At 39.5% G+C, this 18524-nt stretch overlaps 1 protein-coding gene across 1 annotated transcript in view; it reads left to right on the top strand.

Moving 5' to 3' along the window:
* jag2b (jagged canonical Notch ligand 2b) overlaps positions 1-18524 on the top strand; it is a 68413-nt gene that overhangs the window by 34927 nt on the left and 14962 nt on the right. Inside the window, exons 5-12 of the mRNA XM_020929798.2 lie at positions 3151-3211; positions 8880-9010; positions 9781-9900; positions 9982-10095; positions 10236-10349; positions 12962-13075; positions 13459-13505; positions 15039-15212. Coding sequence (XP_020785457.2) covers positions 3151-3211; positions 8880-9010; positions 9781-9900; positions 9982-10095; positions 10236-10349; positions 12962-13075; positions 13459-13505; positions 15039-15212 — 875 coding nt within the window. The remainder of the gene's footprint in view (positions 1-3150; positions 3212-8879; positions 9011-9780; positions 9901-9981; positions 10096-10235; positions 10350-12961; positions 13076-13458; positions 13506-15038; positions 15213-18524) is intronic.

Below are 18524 nucleotides of genomic sequence, written 5' to 3' on the forward strand. Positions count from 1 at the left end.
CTGTCCATGGGGTGGTCCCAGATACAGTGTCCCGCTGGGAGCCTGCTAGTGCATCAATGACACAGGACCATAGACGTGATGGGACAGTAGCAGCAGGGGACTGGGTTTATGGTTAGGCTGTCTGGTTAGCTATTACTTTATGTGGTGGCGGGTGTATTGTGTTGCTTGTAAAAAGAAAAACAAAACAAGAAAAAGCAGGCAGGTGGCATGGATTAACTGCTTAACTTGATAGATTTGTGTTTAATAGGATTTTCCTTTACAAATTGCTCAATAATTGTACAGTATCCAAAATGGTTTAAAGGCACCATTTTGAATTTCAAGAGTTAAAGCTGAGAGTGTAGCTGATTTTTACTGTCTTTAAAATGAACTAGCTCCGTTTTTCATCTTTTTAAAGCAGTTTGCAGTGATCCAAAGTTATTCCTCGCTTATTTTATGCATTCTGAGCATCCTAATTATTCACTAGGATGAGTTTATGAGCTTGTTTCACAGCTTTATAGAGGCCAGAGTTTTGCCGTTTATGGTAAAGCAGCAACAACTAGCATGCTAACACACACTTTTTGATTATCAATGAAATGTTATATAATTAGAGGCAGACAGTACACAGGGGACTTATTTTGACTAGGGATGTAACGATATCCAAATTGCTTGCTACGATATTACCATGATATGTATCTCACGGGCCGATATTTATTGCGATATTTTGGAGAGGCTGATATAATTGTAGATAGGACACTTCTTTGCTTTTAAAATACCTTGACAAGATTTATTTGTGAATTATTTCCATCATAATCCCAAGAATTCAAAAAGTCAAAAACATATTTCTTCATGTTTTCTTCACTGAAATGAATCATGGGATATGTAGATCCTTATCTTTATAAGCTGTTGCTTCTGTAAAACCATGTATTCAAGCATAGGAACTTGTAATTTGATATATTGTGATGATCCACGATATTATTTTGAAATTTTTACGATACAATGTCATATTTCGTTTTTGTTACATCCCTAGTTTTGACCTCAAGAGCTGCTTATGCAAAATATTTATGCTGGGGCAAGACAAATTTAATGAAATATATGGGGGAAAAATATAGGTACAGGCCCTTTTAATGCTCATTTTAAATATCGCAAACACTTTTAATAGTTAAATTTATGTCCGTTAGAAGTGGGAGATGTGTTGTTTGCAAAATGATAATAAGGACGCAATCAGCAAATAGCAAACAAAACAGGTGTGGATACAGAAAAATGTTATTAAAACTTGGAGTGTAATCTTCCCAACAGGCGATACTTGAACCTCAACCAAGGCATTTGCAGGTACATTTTAGCACATTAAAGGATTGCACATAACGTATATCTTTATTAGTAATTTTGAAAGAATTGTCCAGACATTAATTTTTGTCACCATCGCAAACCTGCTCCAGTGTGATTATTCCACCACATGTCTTTGCTCCAGGTCCCTGTGTATACGAACAAGGCTGTTGAAATGCAGTACGCGTCGCCCGCTGATGTAAAAACGTCGTAGGGTAACGGAGGAGCTGGTGGGAGGGGCCGTGAGGGTGGGGGGCCGCCATAAATCACCCTGGTGACCTTAGAGGAGCATAGGTGAAAAGAGGAGGGGAGGGGAGGAGGGCCCTGCTTGTTTTTAAGAGGGGGGGGTGGTATGGTACATGCAGGCTATAAAGTTGTCCCTGGGTCACTCGCCTCACTGTCCCAACGCAGTCTTGTTAGAAAGAACCGGCCCATGTCTTATCCAGGTATAAACAAATTATTAAATATTAAATAAATACAATATCAGCATATGGAATAGCCCTTATATTGTATGGAACTATCTAATGCCATGCTTTTTCTGTTCTGTGGCTTTAAGTGGCTTCAGAACAGTGATTGAAAGCAGCATTTATCTCCTTTAAACAAATATAAAATTAGATGAAACTGCTCCAAATAGTGCTGCTTGATTATGGAAAAAATCATTAACAGGATTATTTTGGCCAATATTGAAATCATGATTATTCAGACGATTATTTTTTCAGTTACACGATGCATTTCTCTCTCAAAAAAAACACTTTGTTATTGATAATTTATGAAAAACTTTCAAATTGAAAATAAATATAGGCTCCAAATATGAACCTTAGAGCAGTTTTGCGATGTATAAAATATACTCTGAACATGAAATAAGGCATAGAAAAACATAAATGTGTCAAAAATAAACTATATATTCAGCTCTTCTACAATGTCTATATATAAAAAATAAAATAAATATACTTATTTATATAAAAAATATCCGAAAATAAACTTTGTTAAGTTTAAAATCATTTCAACTCGATTATATGAGTTTGGAGATCGTTTGACACACAAATCAAAATCGCGTAGCCTTAGCTCCAAATGTGTTATGTAGCTGTTATTTATCTCTCAAGTATCTACTGAACAACTTTGTATAAATAAAAGTTCAAAGATTATGAGACTTTCTGGGCCAAATACCACCAGGAAATATTGTTATTACATCGATACATATATCCAGCCAGGATATCGACTGAACTGGTATTTGATCCAGCAAGATTTTTCAATATCAGCGCTAATATCCTGATGTAGATTCAAAAATTGTCAAAATTGATCTGTCTGTGTCTTTTATTTGAGCATAAATGAGATTAGAATAGAATTTGTTATATATTTTTCTGCATTCATGGACTGACTGACTTCAGATTTAATTTGGTCTAGTATTTTTATTTTCTGCCCAAATAAAAGATTCCAAAGTATACTAAAATTATTACAAGTCATAAATGTGAGTACTGTATTCTTATTTGATGACATTGACTACACCAGTGTATTACCCAGGTTTACACTAAGAGTAAACCAGGTCTGAACCAGGTCTGAACCAGGTCTAAACTAGGTCTAAACTAGGTCTAAACTAGGTCTAAACTAGGTCTAAACTAGGTCTAAACTAGGTCTAAACTAGGTCTAAACCAGCCCTAAACCAGCCCTAAACCAGCCCTAAACCAGCCCTAAACCAGCCCTAAACCAGCCCTAAAGCTCCCTTATTCTAGTCCATAAGAATACACTTACAGTACAGTATGTGGGATGCAGAAATGTAACTGTAAAGTGTCTCCTGCTGGGATTTGAATCTCACCTTTTCTAATGCTCTTATTTCTCTCTCTCCTTCAGCGATCTGCAAACAGGGATGCAACCTGTTATATGGCAGCTGCTCCGTCCCTGGGGAATGCAAGTAAGCTAGATACACACCTGTTTTAGCACTGATGCCGCACATTTGTTTCTCAAGACATCTTTTATCATGCTATTCACTGTGTTTCTTGTTGCTTGGGGTGCAGAGTTAAGTTTTAGTTTGTCTTATAGCTTGTCTTCTATGGAGTGTGTATTATTGTTAACACATGACCTATTTCAAACATCATTTATTGTTGTGAAAATGTTATATTTGCCAAAATCTACATATTATAATTGACATGTTTAATAAGCTTCAGTTTAGTTTTTAATGAGAGAGATCCCTAGATTACTCAAACATGCATGGACGACATAAAACCCCTTCAGGCATGACGAGGGAAAAATGTTATAACGTGATAGAAAGCTTAAAAAAAATAATAAATTGCGTAATGCCACCTCATGAATTAAAAGTTCAATAAAAAATCTACAAAAATTGGTTCATTAAAAATAAATTTAACTTGCCGTGCAGTCTTCCAAATAAAACCTAACTACTGATATGTGTGATTCGTGTAACATTCATTCTTTTGAATTTCAATTAAGAATTGAAAAACAATAAAATGGAAAAAGAGTTTATTTCATTATTCTGTTTTAGTGTCAAACAAAAAAAATGATTTAGTTTATTTCAAATAACATCATCAAAAAATTGTCTTCTCTTTTATTTTCTCTGATTTATTTGTCCTGGAATCTGTAATAAAAACAATGTTTATTATAGTTTTGGTGTCAACTGAACAAAGGAGAGTTTATCGCTGCTACCCGTTTCTTGTCATGGAGTTCAACAATTACTTTTTAGGACACAAAAGTAAACATTTCGCTATGTTTGTCCACAAAATTGCAAAAATTTTAAGGTAAGTGCTTCTATCAGTAGAACTTCCTGGCCAAATAAACCAGAGGCTGAAATCTGTTTTTTTTTTTTTTTTTGTTTGACACTAAAACAGAATAATGAAGTAACAAGCTGTTTTCCCATTCTACTGTTTTTCGTTCTTAATTGAAATGCAAAAGAAGGAATGATACACGGACCAGGTTTGCACTTTTCTGGTTCATTTTCAGTTCATTCACTTGCAGTACTTAAACCTCAGCCTATATATGTACACACTTTTTGGGGGGGAGTTCAAAAAAATGTCATCTGATTATAAATAAGAAAAAAATGATTTACTGAAGTCAGTTTCTCCCACCTCTAATCTGAATTAATTACTGTTCTGGTATGAAATTGCATAAAATTACAGTAACAGACACCCTTCACTAGTCCAGCCCTAGTACTACTTCTCAGTATCTTGCCTCCCTCTGGACTCTCTCCTCCTTGGTTGAGTAGAGAAGGACATCGGCATTCGGCACGCTTCTCTCCTTATATTTTTAGACTCCCGAAATTCTCCGCAGAATACCAATCAACTCCACCGCTGTATCACATAAAGGCAGGAGTTCGCATGTGAATCGGACCACCATAAGAAACTAGCAAACGTGCCCAGAATGGTCATATCCTCATCCGCATTGCAGTGCTCCTCGAGGGGCAGGGGGCAGAGGAGGAAGTGGGTTATGTACCACCCCCCCCTCCAAAAAACAAGTGGAAATGCCCAATGTATGATTAAAGTGACGTATGATTCACACTTGCCGGATATGGAACATCCCGTGGTCACCTGGCGGATGGAAACTATGGACTCTGTGCCCATATTTGGACTTAAGAAGGAATTCAAGCCAAGGAAGAACCCCGGGAAGATATTTTACATTTTTGCTGTGCTCAAGTTGGAGTCAGTGGACAGTGACAGCGAGGTGTACTTCAAATATGCAGTAGTAGTGTGCAGTATGAAGAGGCACAACCCGTTGGCAGAAGTATTTGGCAGTAGTAACATTAGTAGTAGCAGTATAATTAGGAATAGTAACAGCAGTAGTAGTTACGCCCATAAAATGTAGTAGTGTGCTCTTGGTGGAATGTCCCATAGCTTGTAATATAGTAGAATATCATAGTATGCAGTTGGCTCTGTAATCCATCCATGATGCCCAAATAGTAGTGATAGAAGAGTAGTACTAGCCGGGCCCGTCGACAGAAATTTGGGGGTGTGGGGCAAGAAACCTCACATGGGCTCCCCTATAATGTTAATAGGCAGAGATTCCAGTTCTAGGCCCTAAGACCCTGGGGTTCGAGACAGTAGACCCTCTGTCCCTCTCTCCTGGTACTAGCAATAGTAATGTGTACCTGTACATAGTACTGTTGAGTAGGGGTGTAACAGTACATAAAAATCAAGGCTCAGTTCATTTTCGGTCATTTGCTTGTTGTTTATTTGTGTGTTTATTAAACCAACAATTTGTTTTAACATTATACGAACGGGAAAATAAAATAAATGCAAAATGCTGTGAAAGGGGTGAAAGGCGAAAAGTGAGGACTGGGGTGCGACTGGCCGTAGTTTTGCGAGGATTCACATGGTTTGGGAAAACGTAGTCAAGGCGGTGGGAGCAATTGTTGTCAAGGTGGCCGCCCTAACTATAAAGCGCTGTGGGAAACTCTTCCACCCCAATCACGGACGAGTTCCCCTGTGAATATTCAAGAGTCAGGCCTTCCGTGTTGCTGCACATGTAGTGGTGAATGTAAACACACACAAATTGCGCGAACTCACTCGTGCGCACAGCCCTGCACTGAACTGAATGTCCCGTGCGAAACTGTTTGGCATGAATACATGTACAGTTACACCCCTGTTGTGAGTATAGTTTGTAGTATCTCATTGTAATGATGGCGTTTGCATTCCTTATAACAATATGCAGTGGAATGTAGGTCAAACATAATTCCTATACTGTTCAATTGTTGATAAATAAACAATATGTTTTACGGTGTGTACTTTTTATTTTTATGTAGAATTATTAGTCCTATATGATAATGAGTTGTAAATGATCAAATAATTAACATCTATGACACATTTGAGAAACTTGTAGTATCTAAAAGCTGTATGCGACAGTAGTAGTTTGCAGTCACACTAGTACATAAATTACACCCCCAAATTATGGAATGCCCTGGCCCTAGCCCTTCGTGAATCACACTCCATTAACTCTTAAAAAGCAGCTCAAGACACTGCTATTTAGACAAGATTTTCGTCGACTGTGTCTGTAATCTCTTTTTTTATTCCCATCCATGTTGTTTATTGCACTCCGTAAAGCACTTTGGGATTTTTATCTGTGAAAGGTGCTCTATAAATAAAGACTTACTTACTTACTTATTAGCCCTACTTGCATTCTCTTGCATGTAGTGGCAACATGCAGTAGTTTGCAGTATCCTCCCTGACTGTCTTACCTCCTCCACACTCGTGTTTGTACATAGCTTGAGTCGTGAAGCCGGATATTGTTCCCAAATGTCAGGCTGCAGTCAAAGGCGGTGTGGCTGGATGAATGGTAAAGAGAAATCCTGCACTGGCATGAATTTACCCAAGTGCCATTCAAACACTGCCATCGCCTTTCACTGCTCACAATCCATCACGCTTTTATGGGCCTTAGAGAAACACAAAGCAACGCTACGTGCCTCTTGTCATCCTGACGCATTTGGGATTTTTATTAGCACACATTAGACCTGTTCGGACTCATTTCCACCAAGTTCAGAGCTGTGTCCCCCGGATTACTTTCTGGGCGTTTTCAACCTTTGACACATCACATCACGCCTACGGTCTTTGATGAGTAAGCAGAATGAAATGGTTCAGCATTAAACCACCAAATGACGCTTTTCGTATCCTGGGGCGGTGGAGGTGTCGACTGGATTGGCTAAACTTTGAGTGATGTTGCTTCACTGCTGTCAAATGTGATTGGGTTATCAAAGGAAGGATATGGATTAAGCAGCATTAAGACACTGAGGACTTTTCACTTGCTACTGTGCTTTTAGAACAGAAGTAGTAATAGTAATAGTCTATACTTGTAGCAGTACCAGCAGTAGCAGCAGCAGTACCAGCAGTAACAGTAATGGTAGCAATACTAGCCAGTATCAGTACTAGTACTAGTAGAAGTACCAATAGTATGCGTAGCAGTGCTAGAAGTACCAATAGTATGCGTAGCAGTACCAGTAGAAGTACCAATAGTATGCGTAGCAGTACCAGTAGCAGTACCAGTAGTATGCGTAGCAGTACCAGTAGTATGCGTAGCAGTACCAGTAGTATGCGTAGAAGTACCAGTAGTATGCGTAGAAGTACCAGTAGTATGCGTAGAAGTACCAGTAGTATGCGTAGCAGTACCAGTAGAAGTACCAGTAGTATGCGTAGCAGTACTAGTAGAAGTACTAGCAGTATGCGTAGCAGTACTAATTGAAGTACCAGCAATATGTGTAGCAGTACAATTTGAAGTACCAGCAATATGTGTAGCAGTACAATTTGAAGAACCAGCAATATGCCTAGCAGTACTAGTGGAAGTACCAACAGTTTGCATAGCAGTACTAGTTGAAGTACCAGCACTAGGAGTAGCAGTACTAGTTGAAGTACCAATATATCAATAGCATGAGTAGCAGTACTAACTGAAGTACCAGCAATATGTGTAGCAGTACTAGTAGAAGTAGCAATAGTATGCATAGCAGTACTAGTTGAAGTACCCACAATATGATTAGCAGTACTAGTTGTAGTACCAGCAATATGACCTGCAGTACTAGTCGAGGTATCAGCAGAAGCAGTACGAGTAGCAGTACTAGTAGTAGTGGTAGTATTAGTAGCAGTGATGGTGGTGACAGTGGCTGTGCATGTTGACTCACTAAAATTTTATTATTTGATTTCTGGACCTTTTTAGATTAATTTAATTGACATACAAACAACATCTTGTGTGTAATGTGAGGAACCATTATCAGAAAGAAATCAGATTAATCATACCACATTTAGCTGTTTACATGTCATTAAAATCTGAAAACATCACTTTCAAATTGACAAATTGGCCCCACAGTATTAGCAGTTGTAGTAGTCATAGAAAGCACCACTACTACTACAACTACTCCAAAGTACACAGATCCCCGATACTGTGGTTCCAGTATACAGCAGGGTCTGAGAGGGGAGCAGCGGTGCCGTCTGCAGGAGAGAGGGGGTCCCGCTCAGAATAGAAGTCAATTGACAAGACAGCTGCCTCGACGACACCTCAGCCTCGGAATAGCCTCGCTCCATGAGACGGCCCATCCACTGTATACACACACATACCCCCCCTCATACCCCCCCACGTCCCACCCTGCACCGCCGGGGAACATGGGAGCTGCTGGAAGTATTCTTAACCCTCTTGCCCTGGAATGTCACCCTCCACTAAGATTAGGCGGCTGAAGGCCTTGGGACGCTTTGAGCCGGGACAATATTAGGTGTGTTTCCACTGTTTGTCCACACAGACCCCCGCTTCCCACGCTACTCAAAATACAAACAATATATCGCAAAGCAGGGTTCTTTTGGTCTCTCAAATTTGTTATTACAGAAATCCTTCAAAAGACAAGTAATTAGGGTAGAAGTATTTGCTTACAGTGGTATGAATTTTATTTATTTTTTTTTCAATACATTTTTTAAAACTGAGATTTTATGGGCATGAGCCGTTGATGGCGCTTTGTTTTGCACAGGAACAAAAGTATCAGGAAAAAAAACAACATAAAAGTGGTTCCTTGGGGCTTTGAGTACAATAGTACATAGAGGAGGTGCAGGCTTGCACTGGAGTGATGGAGAGTGGGAGGACTGATTTCTCTGTGTGTTCTTCAGGTGTAAATATGGCTGGCAGGGGCAGTTCTGTGACGAGTGCGTGCTCTACCCTGGATGTGTCCACGGCACCTGCACCCAGCCCTGGCACTGTGACTGTGAGAGGAACTGGGGAGGCCTGCTCTGTGACAAAGGTATGGACTATGACATAAGTTTTGAAACTGTACCATATTTGATGTTCACTTGTGTAAATGTGTTTGTAAAAGCTGTAAAAGCCAAGCTGTAACTGATCAGGTGCTGTGTCACTGATTGAGGACAGGGTGCTCCAGCCCGCCCTCATATTCCTCGCTCAGGTTGTTTGTCTTGATGTAATGAGTGTAGTAAGATGTTAGCTGCTTCCTGAGCACTGGAGAGCCACAGATAGTTTTACTGCTGTGCTATCTGAGCAGAGGAGGGGACACCTGATCCTCCTGCACTGCCTCGTCATGAGGGCTCTTCAGGGGATGAGACTGAAGATCCAGGCTGGAGACAGATCCCTGCTCATTTATTTACCAGCATTAGGCTGACCTGGCCTTTAGAGTAAGAGCCAGGATCAGATGGGCCGTAGTGGAGGTTGTTTTCACAATGAAAAACCTGAGAAGTGTATTGGAAACACAGACACTGCAGTGGCCAAAATGGCCATTTCTATTAGTACAATATCCATCTGATTAAAGAGATCCATGCTGTAAATAGTGTACACTTCCTTCGCTCTGTAACAGAGTGCTTGTGAAAACACTTAGTGGTTCCCGTCAGAACTGACAGCTGGTGCTCTACTGAGCGCCTCAAGCTTCCTAGTAACTCCCAACGCAAGCAGCACAGGGCCAATCAGCATTCTGAAGGCAGAGTTAGACTGTTGCACTGCAGCCTCCTCTGTGGCTCTTATTTTAGATGTATAACTCTAACACTGTTTCTTCACTGTTTGTAGATCTGAACTACTGCGGCCGCCACCAGCCCTGTATGAACGGAGGCACCTGCATGAACACAGAGCCAGACGAGTACTACTGCGCCTGTCCTCAGGGCTACTCTGGGAAGACCTGTCAGATCGGTACGACCCCCTCAGAGCTCAGACTGTCTCTGCTTCATCACAGCTCCAGTGTGTCTAAAGTCACGTCTCTTGTTGTTTCAGTGGAGCATGCGTGCGTCTCAGATCCCTGCGCTAACGGAGGCACATGCCACGAGGTGCTCACGGGCTTTGAGTGTAACTGTCCTCCAGGCTGGAGCGGTCCCACCTGTGCCAACAGTACGACCTTCTCCTATAGCTCACATTGTCATACACATGTCCAGCACATGTTATTACTGTACAGCACCAGCCTATGACTCTTTGGTCATTATCTTATGGAAAATGATTATTTCAGATGTCATTTTTTATTTATCTGTTAGATCTGGACGAGTGTGCGTCGAACCCATGTGCACAGGGGGGGACGTGTATCGATCTGGAGGATGGCTTTGAGTGCGTGTGCCCCCCGCAGTGGGAAGGAAAAACCTGCCAGATAGGTGAGCCTCCAAACTCATGTATTATTCATGCTGTGAATACCACAGCCCTGCACCACAGAGGGCTGCACCAGGCAAAAGTCTGCTAATGGCCACAACCAAAGTCACCACACAACTTTTCTGCCTTTATGGATGCACTTAGCAGTTAAATGGTGTTATTTACTCGCCAAATAGTAGGTCTTGGCAAAGTATTAAAAAAAACTAAATGGCTATTTTCTTCAAGGTATGGTATTTCATTGCATAGAACAGTAAGAGTGAGAGTGACGGCAAGGGCGCCTGGCATGAAAACCTTCTATATAATTTTGTTACTAGTTCTTTGACACAGTGTTTAAAAAAAATTATACCTTAAGTGCGTAAACTCCACTTGGTAGGTTACATTTTTACTGTGTAAGCAAGTGCATTTTGACTAAAACTTTATTAGTACCAGCGTGTACGTACACATCCGCATTCATGTAGTGCCGTCTTCCTGGCGAGTGGACGTGACCAGAGCGAGGCCAGGAAATGTCTGAGCGCTGCTGGTAAACAAAGTTGTGTGAGGCTCCGTGAGGGGTGGAGTCGGAATCAGGAAGGGGATCTGCGGCGTTCAGTGTCCCCTTACCAGTGTCCAGTGTCGGCTTACACACTGCAGTTGGCCTCCTGGGTTACCTGCCCCAATGTATGTGAAGGCTAGGGTTTCACTGGGGGACAGGTGTGTGAGGAGGACTACCCCCTCCCAGACCCTAACCACTGCTACTGGCCTATACAGCTACAGAATTAAGGAGGGAGGTATATAGGGCTGCAGGATGAATCGCAGTTGAACCGATATTGCAATTTGAATGGACCCAATTGGCAAATCCTGCAGTTTTTTAAGTACCAGAATATCCTCTTCAAATGAAAAAAGTTTTATTATACCTAGTATCTTATTCTTTATTTTTTTTAAAAAGATTAGAAAAGAGATTAGCATGGTATAAACATGTTCTGAAATGTGATTCGTATCAGTTCATATTTCAGACTTTGTTAGTTCTTTCCCCAGTGGAAACTTTGAACAAAATGCTATTGTTAAAACATAAATCGCAAATCTACTCATAAACATAGACATAGACTTAAATAAACTTTATTGAGACACACTGGCTCACATCACAATCACATCAGAATCACATCACAATCACATCAGAATTGTTCAGCTATAGAGGGGGTATATACAGCCGCAAGATCAGCTGTGAAGGGACACAATTGGCAAATCATGCATATCCTTCAAAAAGTGCCATCATTTATTGATTTTTACTTTGCATAAAAATGGACAAACCTGTTTTTCGTCATTAACTGTATTTAAAGACTAAAGGAGGAGCATGAGAATCATTTAGCTTGAGTTTAAAGTCGAGTTGACGTTTTCTGAAGCCAGACAGTCAACATGGAAAGAAAAACTAAACAAAACTATATTTAAAGAAATCTAATCAAAGATGCAGTGTGCCCACTGTGTTCTTGCCTTGTCACATTTTTTCAGAATTAATAGATAAAAAGTTATAATAGTGTAAATAAGAAAAGAATATTCACTATAGTAGTTAAAAGTTGACAAAGGATTTTTGTTGTAAATATGTCTGAAACCTGTCTAAGACCTGACCTAACCTGAACTAAGTAAGATGATGTAAGGGGACAATAATATACCGTACTTGGCCATTTTATAATTAGTTTTAATGTAAGCAGTTAATTGAGATTCCTGTATTAATATTAAAAGTAGTTATGGTTACAAATACCTGTAAGTTAGTAGTACAAGTATGTTTTGAGCTCTTGAGGGCCCTTCCAATGTAGGACAACTAAAAAAGTATGTTATAACTATGTGTTGCAGTCATATCTTTATAATTTATTGGCCTATCTCCCTTTTAGTCATTTTCAAATTATCAAATATTTCCATGATGCCTGTACATACCACCCTTGCTTACTCCCTATTGTACACAGTGACACATAATATGCTAATGGCGCGGACCAACCCGGCTTCTGGTTACAAGGGAGTTTGTAAACTAAAGCCTCCTCACTCTGAAACAGAAACTGGAAAACAGTAAGGGCTGACTGATCTCCATTCGTGCGGAAAAAGAGACACACTTCCACTTTCAATCTGATTCGATTTAAAGGGGCTATATTTCGATTTCTGATCTGTGTTGTAGTGTTGTTTCCTCATCGTAAACATACCTGGAGGTTTATTTTGTTTTACTCATATGTTTAATACACAAATCTTGCTTATTTATTTTATTATAAATTGTATTATTATTACAAACTCAACTTTACAAGAGATTAAACAAAAATATTCAAAAATACTTAAAAGATTATTCTATTAGTATTGAACAAAATTAACAAATTGAGGGTAAAAATATCCAATAGTTAAGCTTAAATCTACCACTAAATGTCATCACAAGGTGGAACAGAACTACTCAAACATGTGAATGAAACAAAACAGATCTCCAGGTATGTTTTTGATGAAATAACAAGCTTATAACATGGCTAAAAGCTCACATGACTCAGTTTTACATACTCTGTTTTTACTATAAGACCTATAAGATCTGGGCTCTTTTTTTTTTCTTCTTTTTTTTGGTGACCATTTTGTTTTTAAAATGAGGTTCTTCTGCTTCCTACCTTCACAGATGTAAATGAGTGCAAAAGCAGCCCCTGTGTCAATGCTTTTTCTTGCAAAAATATGATTGGTCGATATTACTGCGTCTGTTTTCCGGGCTGGTCTGGACAGAACTGTGATAAGAGTCAGTACATTTTGTTGGCACTGTCTTCTTAAAAGTCCCTGTCCTCCTTATTCTTCTTCCTGGTTCCTCCCTTTTGAAAAGCCTTAACTTTATCGGCACACATTTACACTGCAGTAGGTGTAGTGGTGTAAAACAGAACTCACTTTTCACACAAGTGGTAACCCATCTTGCCTGGAAGCTGCTGCTCTGCTGTCGTGACCCAACCTGCATGCTTTATTATTATCACTTGGCATTTTCTTGGCTTCACTAAAAGTGATTTCTCTTTCAAACTTTTTAAAGAAATAAATAATTGCACAAGCTTTGTTTTTAGTAATAACTCAAAGTAATATTACACAAGTTCAAAAATGAGTCAGATTTTTCTTCATATACATTTTTCATTTCAGATTTGAAAAGATGTCATGGGCAGTGTCAGAATGGAGCAACTTGTAAGGTATGTTCGAAATTCTTGCACTTTATAGTTAAAAATTCAGTATTGTATTTGATTCAAAGTACCTAAAATTGCATCTCTAATTGCGCCATTTCAGTGTGAATGGTTGAACAATTCCTTCATGTGGTAATGGTTAAATCTCAGCTATCAGCCTTAAAATGTTTTGCCAGAATCACGGTGACCACATTCCTTTCCCGGGTAGTTGATTCATTTATGGTGCTGGGAAAGGTTATAGGTGCACTTTCTAAAAATACTTCTAAATAGGTCAGCTGCTGCTATTTAGAAGTATTTGATCAACTCAGGAAATAAGTAAGAAGTAAATGAATAATAAGGCTGTAACAATTCATTGAATTTGCGTAAAATCCCTCAGTCGTCCAGGTTCCTTTTGCCATGGATTCATTGAATTGGCTACACTGTAATCTGAATGCTATGATTGGTCAGAGGTATGCACACTTCAAACTCTGCCCCTGTTTGTGAAACACCTGGCTGTAATGAGGGCAGTCTTGTGTGATGTCACATAGTACTTGAAATCGCAGTGGCCACTAGAAGCAGCATATAAAGCTACAATTATACCTAGTTTGAAGAAAAAAAGAAAAAATAAATTGCCAAAAAAAGACAAGAGGCCGTAGACTATGCTTTTAAAGATCCTTAATTGCACAAAATTGCTTCTTGTGAGCTTTACGCCATGTTGTGAACAGACCTGGAATTGTGTTTATTTCATTCACACATTTTTGAGTAACTTTTTATTATTAGTCTGTTTACTCCGAAACTCAGAATGGAAATAATGTCATTGAAGCAACAGTTTTCATGTTAACGGCTCCTTTTACTTTTAGTTCATTAGAGATGAACATTTCTAGGGCTGAAATCATCCACATGATTCGATTTGATTCAATTTCTTTATTGTCATTGTCATATAAAATAAGAATGAAATTACGTTAGATTAGGGGTGACAAACTCATTTTCAGAGAGGGCCAAAATTAAAAACTGGGACTTAGTCGTGGGCCAGCTGAAATATTTATTGAGAAATTTCAACAACATCTGTATGTTTTCTTTTTTTTTCAAGCTATGTAATGTTAAACCTTTTCTTATTAAAATAAATGTATAATAATAGTTTTGCTTAAACATTGAATCCAGAACAAGCATAGTATAAAATAATAACAAATTTTTAAATAAATGTCTCTATAGTCTATCTGTAGCTGGTGGGCCAGCTCTAAAACAGCTTTGATATGATCTTGCGGGCCAAATATAATTATATCGTGGGCCAAATTTGGCCCCTAGGCCTGAGTTTGACATGTCTGCGAGCAAAAGTAAATAATAATGTAGAGCACCTACCCTATGACACCGACCACGTAAACTTTACACCCACTATGTAAACATTAGAACTCGGTCTAAATATGTAGGGTCTGTGTGTTAAACATGTGTGAATGAAACAAAACAGGACTCCAGCTTTGTAACATTATAACAGATCAGAAAATGCCATAATATGGGCTGTTTAAACATAAACTAACCCTCCTCTTTCATATTTCTTTTTTCCAGGAGGGCGCGCATGGGTATCGGTGCCTGTGCCCGCCCGGCTTCTTTGGCATTCACTGTGAGAAGCAGAGGAATCAGTGCGACAGCCAGCCGTGCCACAACAACGGCAAATGCCACACGGTGCTGGAGGGCTTCGTGTGTGAGTGCCCGCCAGAGTTCTCCGGACAGCTGTGTGAGGTGAGGCTCAAGTGTCCCCAGGTCCTGCGCTGGACACACAGAGACTCTATATTTAAAGCTGCATAAGGCCTTTGTGCAGTAAGGAGACTTAGCTGGAGACATATAAAGAACCTAAGGGGGAACAGTTGCGCCGAGGTTATGGAAGACGCACTGGGTTCGGCTTGCGTTGCCTGTAGCTAAATAAACTTAAAGGTGTATTATGTAGCTTTTCCTCTGAGTGATTTGGTAAATGCTTGTTGTCATGGAGATCTTATTGTTTTGCTGAATTTTTGTAGTGTGTATGGTATTTTATGAGTGTTTTTATTGTTCAAAAATGCCTCAAAAATGCATTACTAGTGTGAGGGGTGTCGCCTTTGCACAGATCTGACCTGTAACCTGACCTGGCTGCATTATTTGTTTGTGTCCATGGAGATTGATATTGATACATTTAATCCCATATTTTGGAATTTTGCAGGTCAAGCAACTGCATCTCCAAGCGTATACCACCTTTAAATAAATGTAAATAGAGCAAAACTAAATAATGTATAAAAAAATAATTATTTAAAAAATGTATACACAATAAATAATCATTTGTAAAAAATAAGACTATTAAATAAAATTAAAATTTTATAAATGAAGAACTAAATAGAAAAGTAAATAATTAATCATAAAAAATAAATCTTCACAACTGCACACCGTGATATTTCAGTATTTATTCCTTCTGTCTGTAGTATTTCATGTCGTGTTTCCATTGGTCTGATTGTGTAATGGCCCTTCGTTTGAGCCGGTGCCATTTTGCTCGAACTAAATGTAGGTTAGCAATAAGGAAACTGACACTGGCGCGAATCTCCTGGGCACAGAATGGAGGACATTGCTGGTCAGGAGCCAATCCTGATTTAGCATCTCTACTATAAATATGAGCCCGTTTGAATGGGGCGACGCTGGAGCCGTGCCGGAGTACTACGGGCAGAAACAAAACTACGCTCCTCAGTATCACCTTACTTTATTACATACGCGCACGCCCATTTTATTGATCCGTCTTTCCGAATTTGTATACAGCTTTAAAGTAGGAATACATTTGTGATACGCCGTAAGTTAGGTGACAAAACGTTTTATACTGTTGTCATTTTTTTGCACAAATTCCTCTCAAAAGTGTTTACAGTAAATTCAGTTCATTTAAATTCTCAATATTCCTGTGTTCATTTTCAAACTTAGTTATTCACTTAAAGATGTTTTTATATGAAACAAAAATAAGAAAACGAAAAAACAACTATTTTCTTCAACTATTTGTTTTTTTCAGTTTTTGATTTTGTGTTTAAATGAATGAATGGATAGCATCCGTTTCCAGTTTCCGTGGGTTAAACTGCGATGCTGGATTTTTGTGCAACATATGGACTGAACCAGGACTGAACCAGGACTGAACCAGGACTGAACCAGGACTGAACCACGAATGAACCACGAATGAACCACGAATGAACCACGAATGAACCACGAATGAACCAGGACTCAACCATTTTCAGTCCTGGCCTGGTCCCAGTCTCAGTCCTGGTCTCAGTCCTGGTCTGGTCCCAGTCTGGTCTCGGTCTCAGTCCTGGTCCTATTCCCAGTCTCAGTCCTGGTCTCAGTCCTGGTCTGGTTCTGGTCCTATCCCAGTCTCTTTCCCGGTATGGTCCCAGTCTCTTTCCCGGTCTCAGTCCTGGTCTGGTCCCTGTCTCAGTCCTGGTCTGGTCCCTGTCTCAGTCCTGGTCTTTTCCCGGTCTCAGTCCTGGTCTTTTCCCGGTCTCAGTCCTGGTCTTTCCCGGTCTCAGTCCTGGTCTTTTCCCGGTCTCAGTCCTGGTCTTTTCCCGGCCTCAGTCCTGGTCTTTTCCCGGTCTCAGTCCTGGTCTCTTTCCCGGTCTGGTTCCTGTCTGGTCCCAGTCTTACTCCTGGTCGGGTCCTGGTCTGGTCCCAATCTCAATCCTGGTCTTAGTCCTGGTCAGGTCCTGGTCTGGTCCCAATCTCAGTCCTGGTCTGGTATGCGGCGCAAAAGTCCAGCATCGCATCTTAAGTCACAAAAATGGGAAATGGACATTATCCGATTTTCCATTAATCACACAAACTCAAAAACCGTTTTCTTGTTTTTGGATTTATATTGAAAAATGAATGAACAAATGATACAAAGATTTTGACAATTATGGGCAAAGCAATAAAATCTCCATGGATTAAAAAATGGATGCCGACCCTCAACTAGAAAAGTTTTATAGTGCATCTTTAAAAGTTACCAAAATGACAGTATATTATAAAAGTAAATTACAATTTCATAGATTCTGAAAGCTTCAATATGTCCCAGCTTATTCTGGACCATGATCACACTGTATTTTCCAATCAGTAGTGAAAGTGCATGTTTGGTCTGGCCTCCTATATTGTTGTGGCTGCTTCTATAATGCGCTGTGGATGGACAAGAGACCCCCTGACCACACACACGCAGAGGCTAAAGAAACATGGCTCTGCTCCTGTCACTAAACTAAACAGAGGGGCTACAGGCTGGGTCCCTTTTGCCCCTCTCCAGAGCCTTAAATGGCAAATGGGTGCAAGTTTGAGTTTATGCACGCTCCTGTTTACACAAATGGAGGTTTTGTGGCGTGTAGGAAAAGCAAAAGTTACCGGCGCGTCTACCTCTTGGCGATTTATGAGAGTGATGATTTTGCAATAACATCATAACTCTCAAATATTTGACGTTTCGTGTCCTGCCATGTTTAAGGTAATAAAATGTGCCGCATATAAAATTATTATTAACATTTCAAACAATCAACATGGTCCGAAGAGAGTCATTCTATCTAAAGAGCAGAAATGATCAAATTAAACAGATGTAAAAAATTGAAAATATGACAAAAAACTCAGTAGAAAACAACTTTGGAACCACTACGGGGTGTAGGATGTATAGAAAAATTTATAATATTGCAATTGTTGTTTTGGAGATATGCTTGATTTTCAAATTCCCTCAGAAAGAGACTGATAAGTGTAGTGGCGACTAGTGTAATTTTCCAAGCAAGGGAATAAATTAATATTTTTGCCCCTTTTTGTGGTTAATTTCATGGTCCATTTACATTTTGTGTAATACTGGAACCTTAACTGAGACAATTATATTCACATTTTATCACATTGTTGATATATTGTTGAAAAATATATGTATTGAGACATTCCTTCAACCATCCAACCATTGATTTGCATTCACATTTGCAGATTAACTACATCAGAACTGGGATTAAACAAAGACTAAACCCAAACCTACTGTAAACCTGGACTAGATCAGGACTAAACCAGGACTAGAACAGAACCAAGCCAATTCCACAT

The sequence above is a fragment of the Boleophthalmus pectinirostris genome, unplaced genomic scaffold (genome assembly GCF_026225935.1).
Source record: "Boleophthalmus pectinirostris isolate CB_2022bp ecotype Guang Dong unplaced genomic scaffold, ASM2622593v1 HiC_scaffold_13, whole genome shotgun sequence".
Classification (NCBI taxonomy): Eukaryota; Metazoa; Chordata; class Actinopteri; order Gobiiformes; family Gobiidae; genus Boleophthalmus; species Boleophthalmus pectinirostris.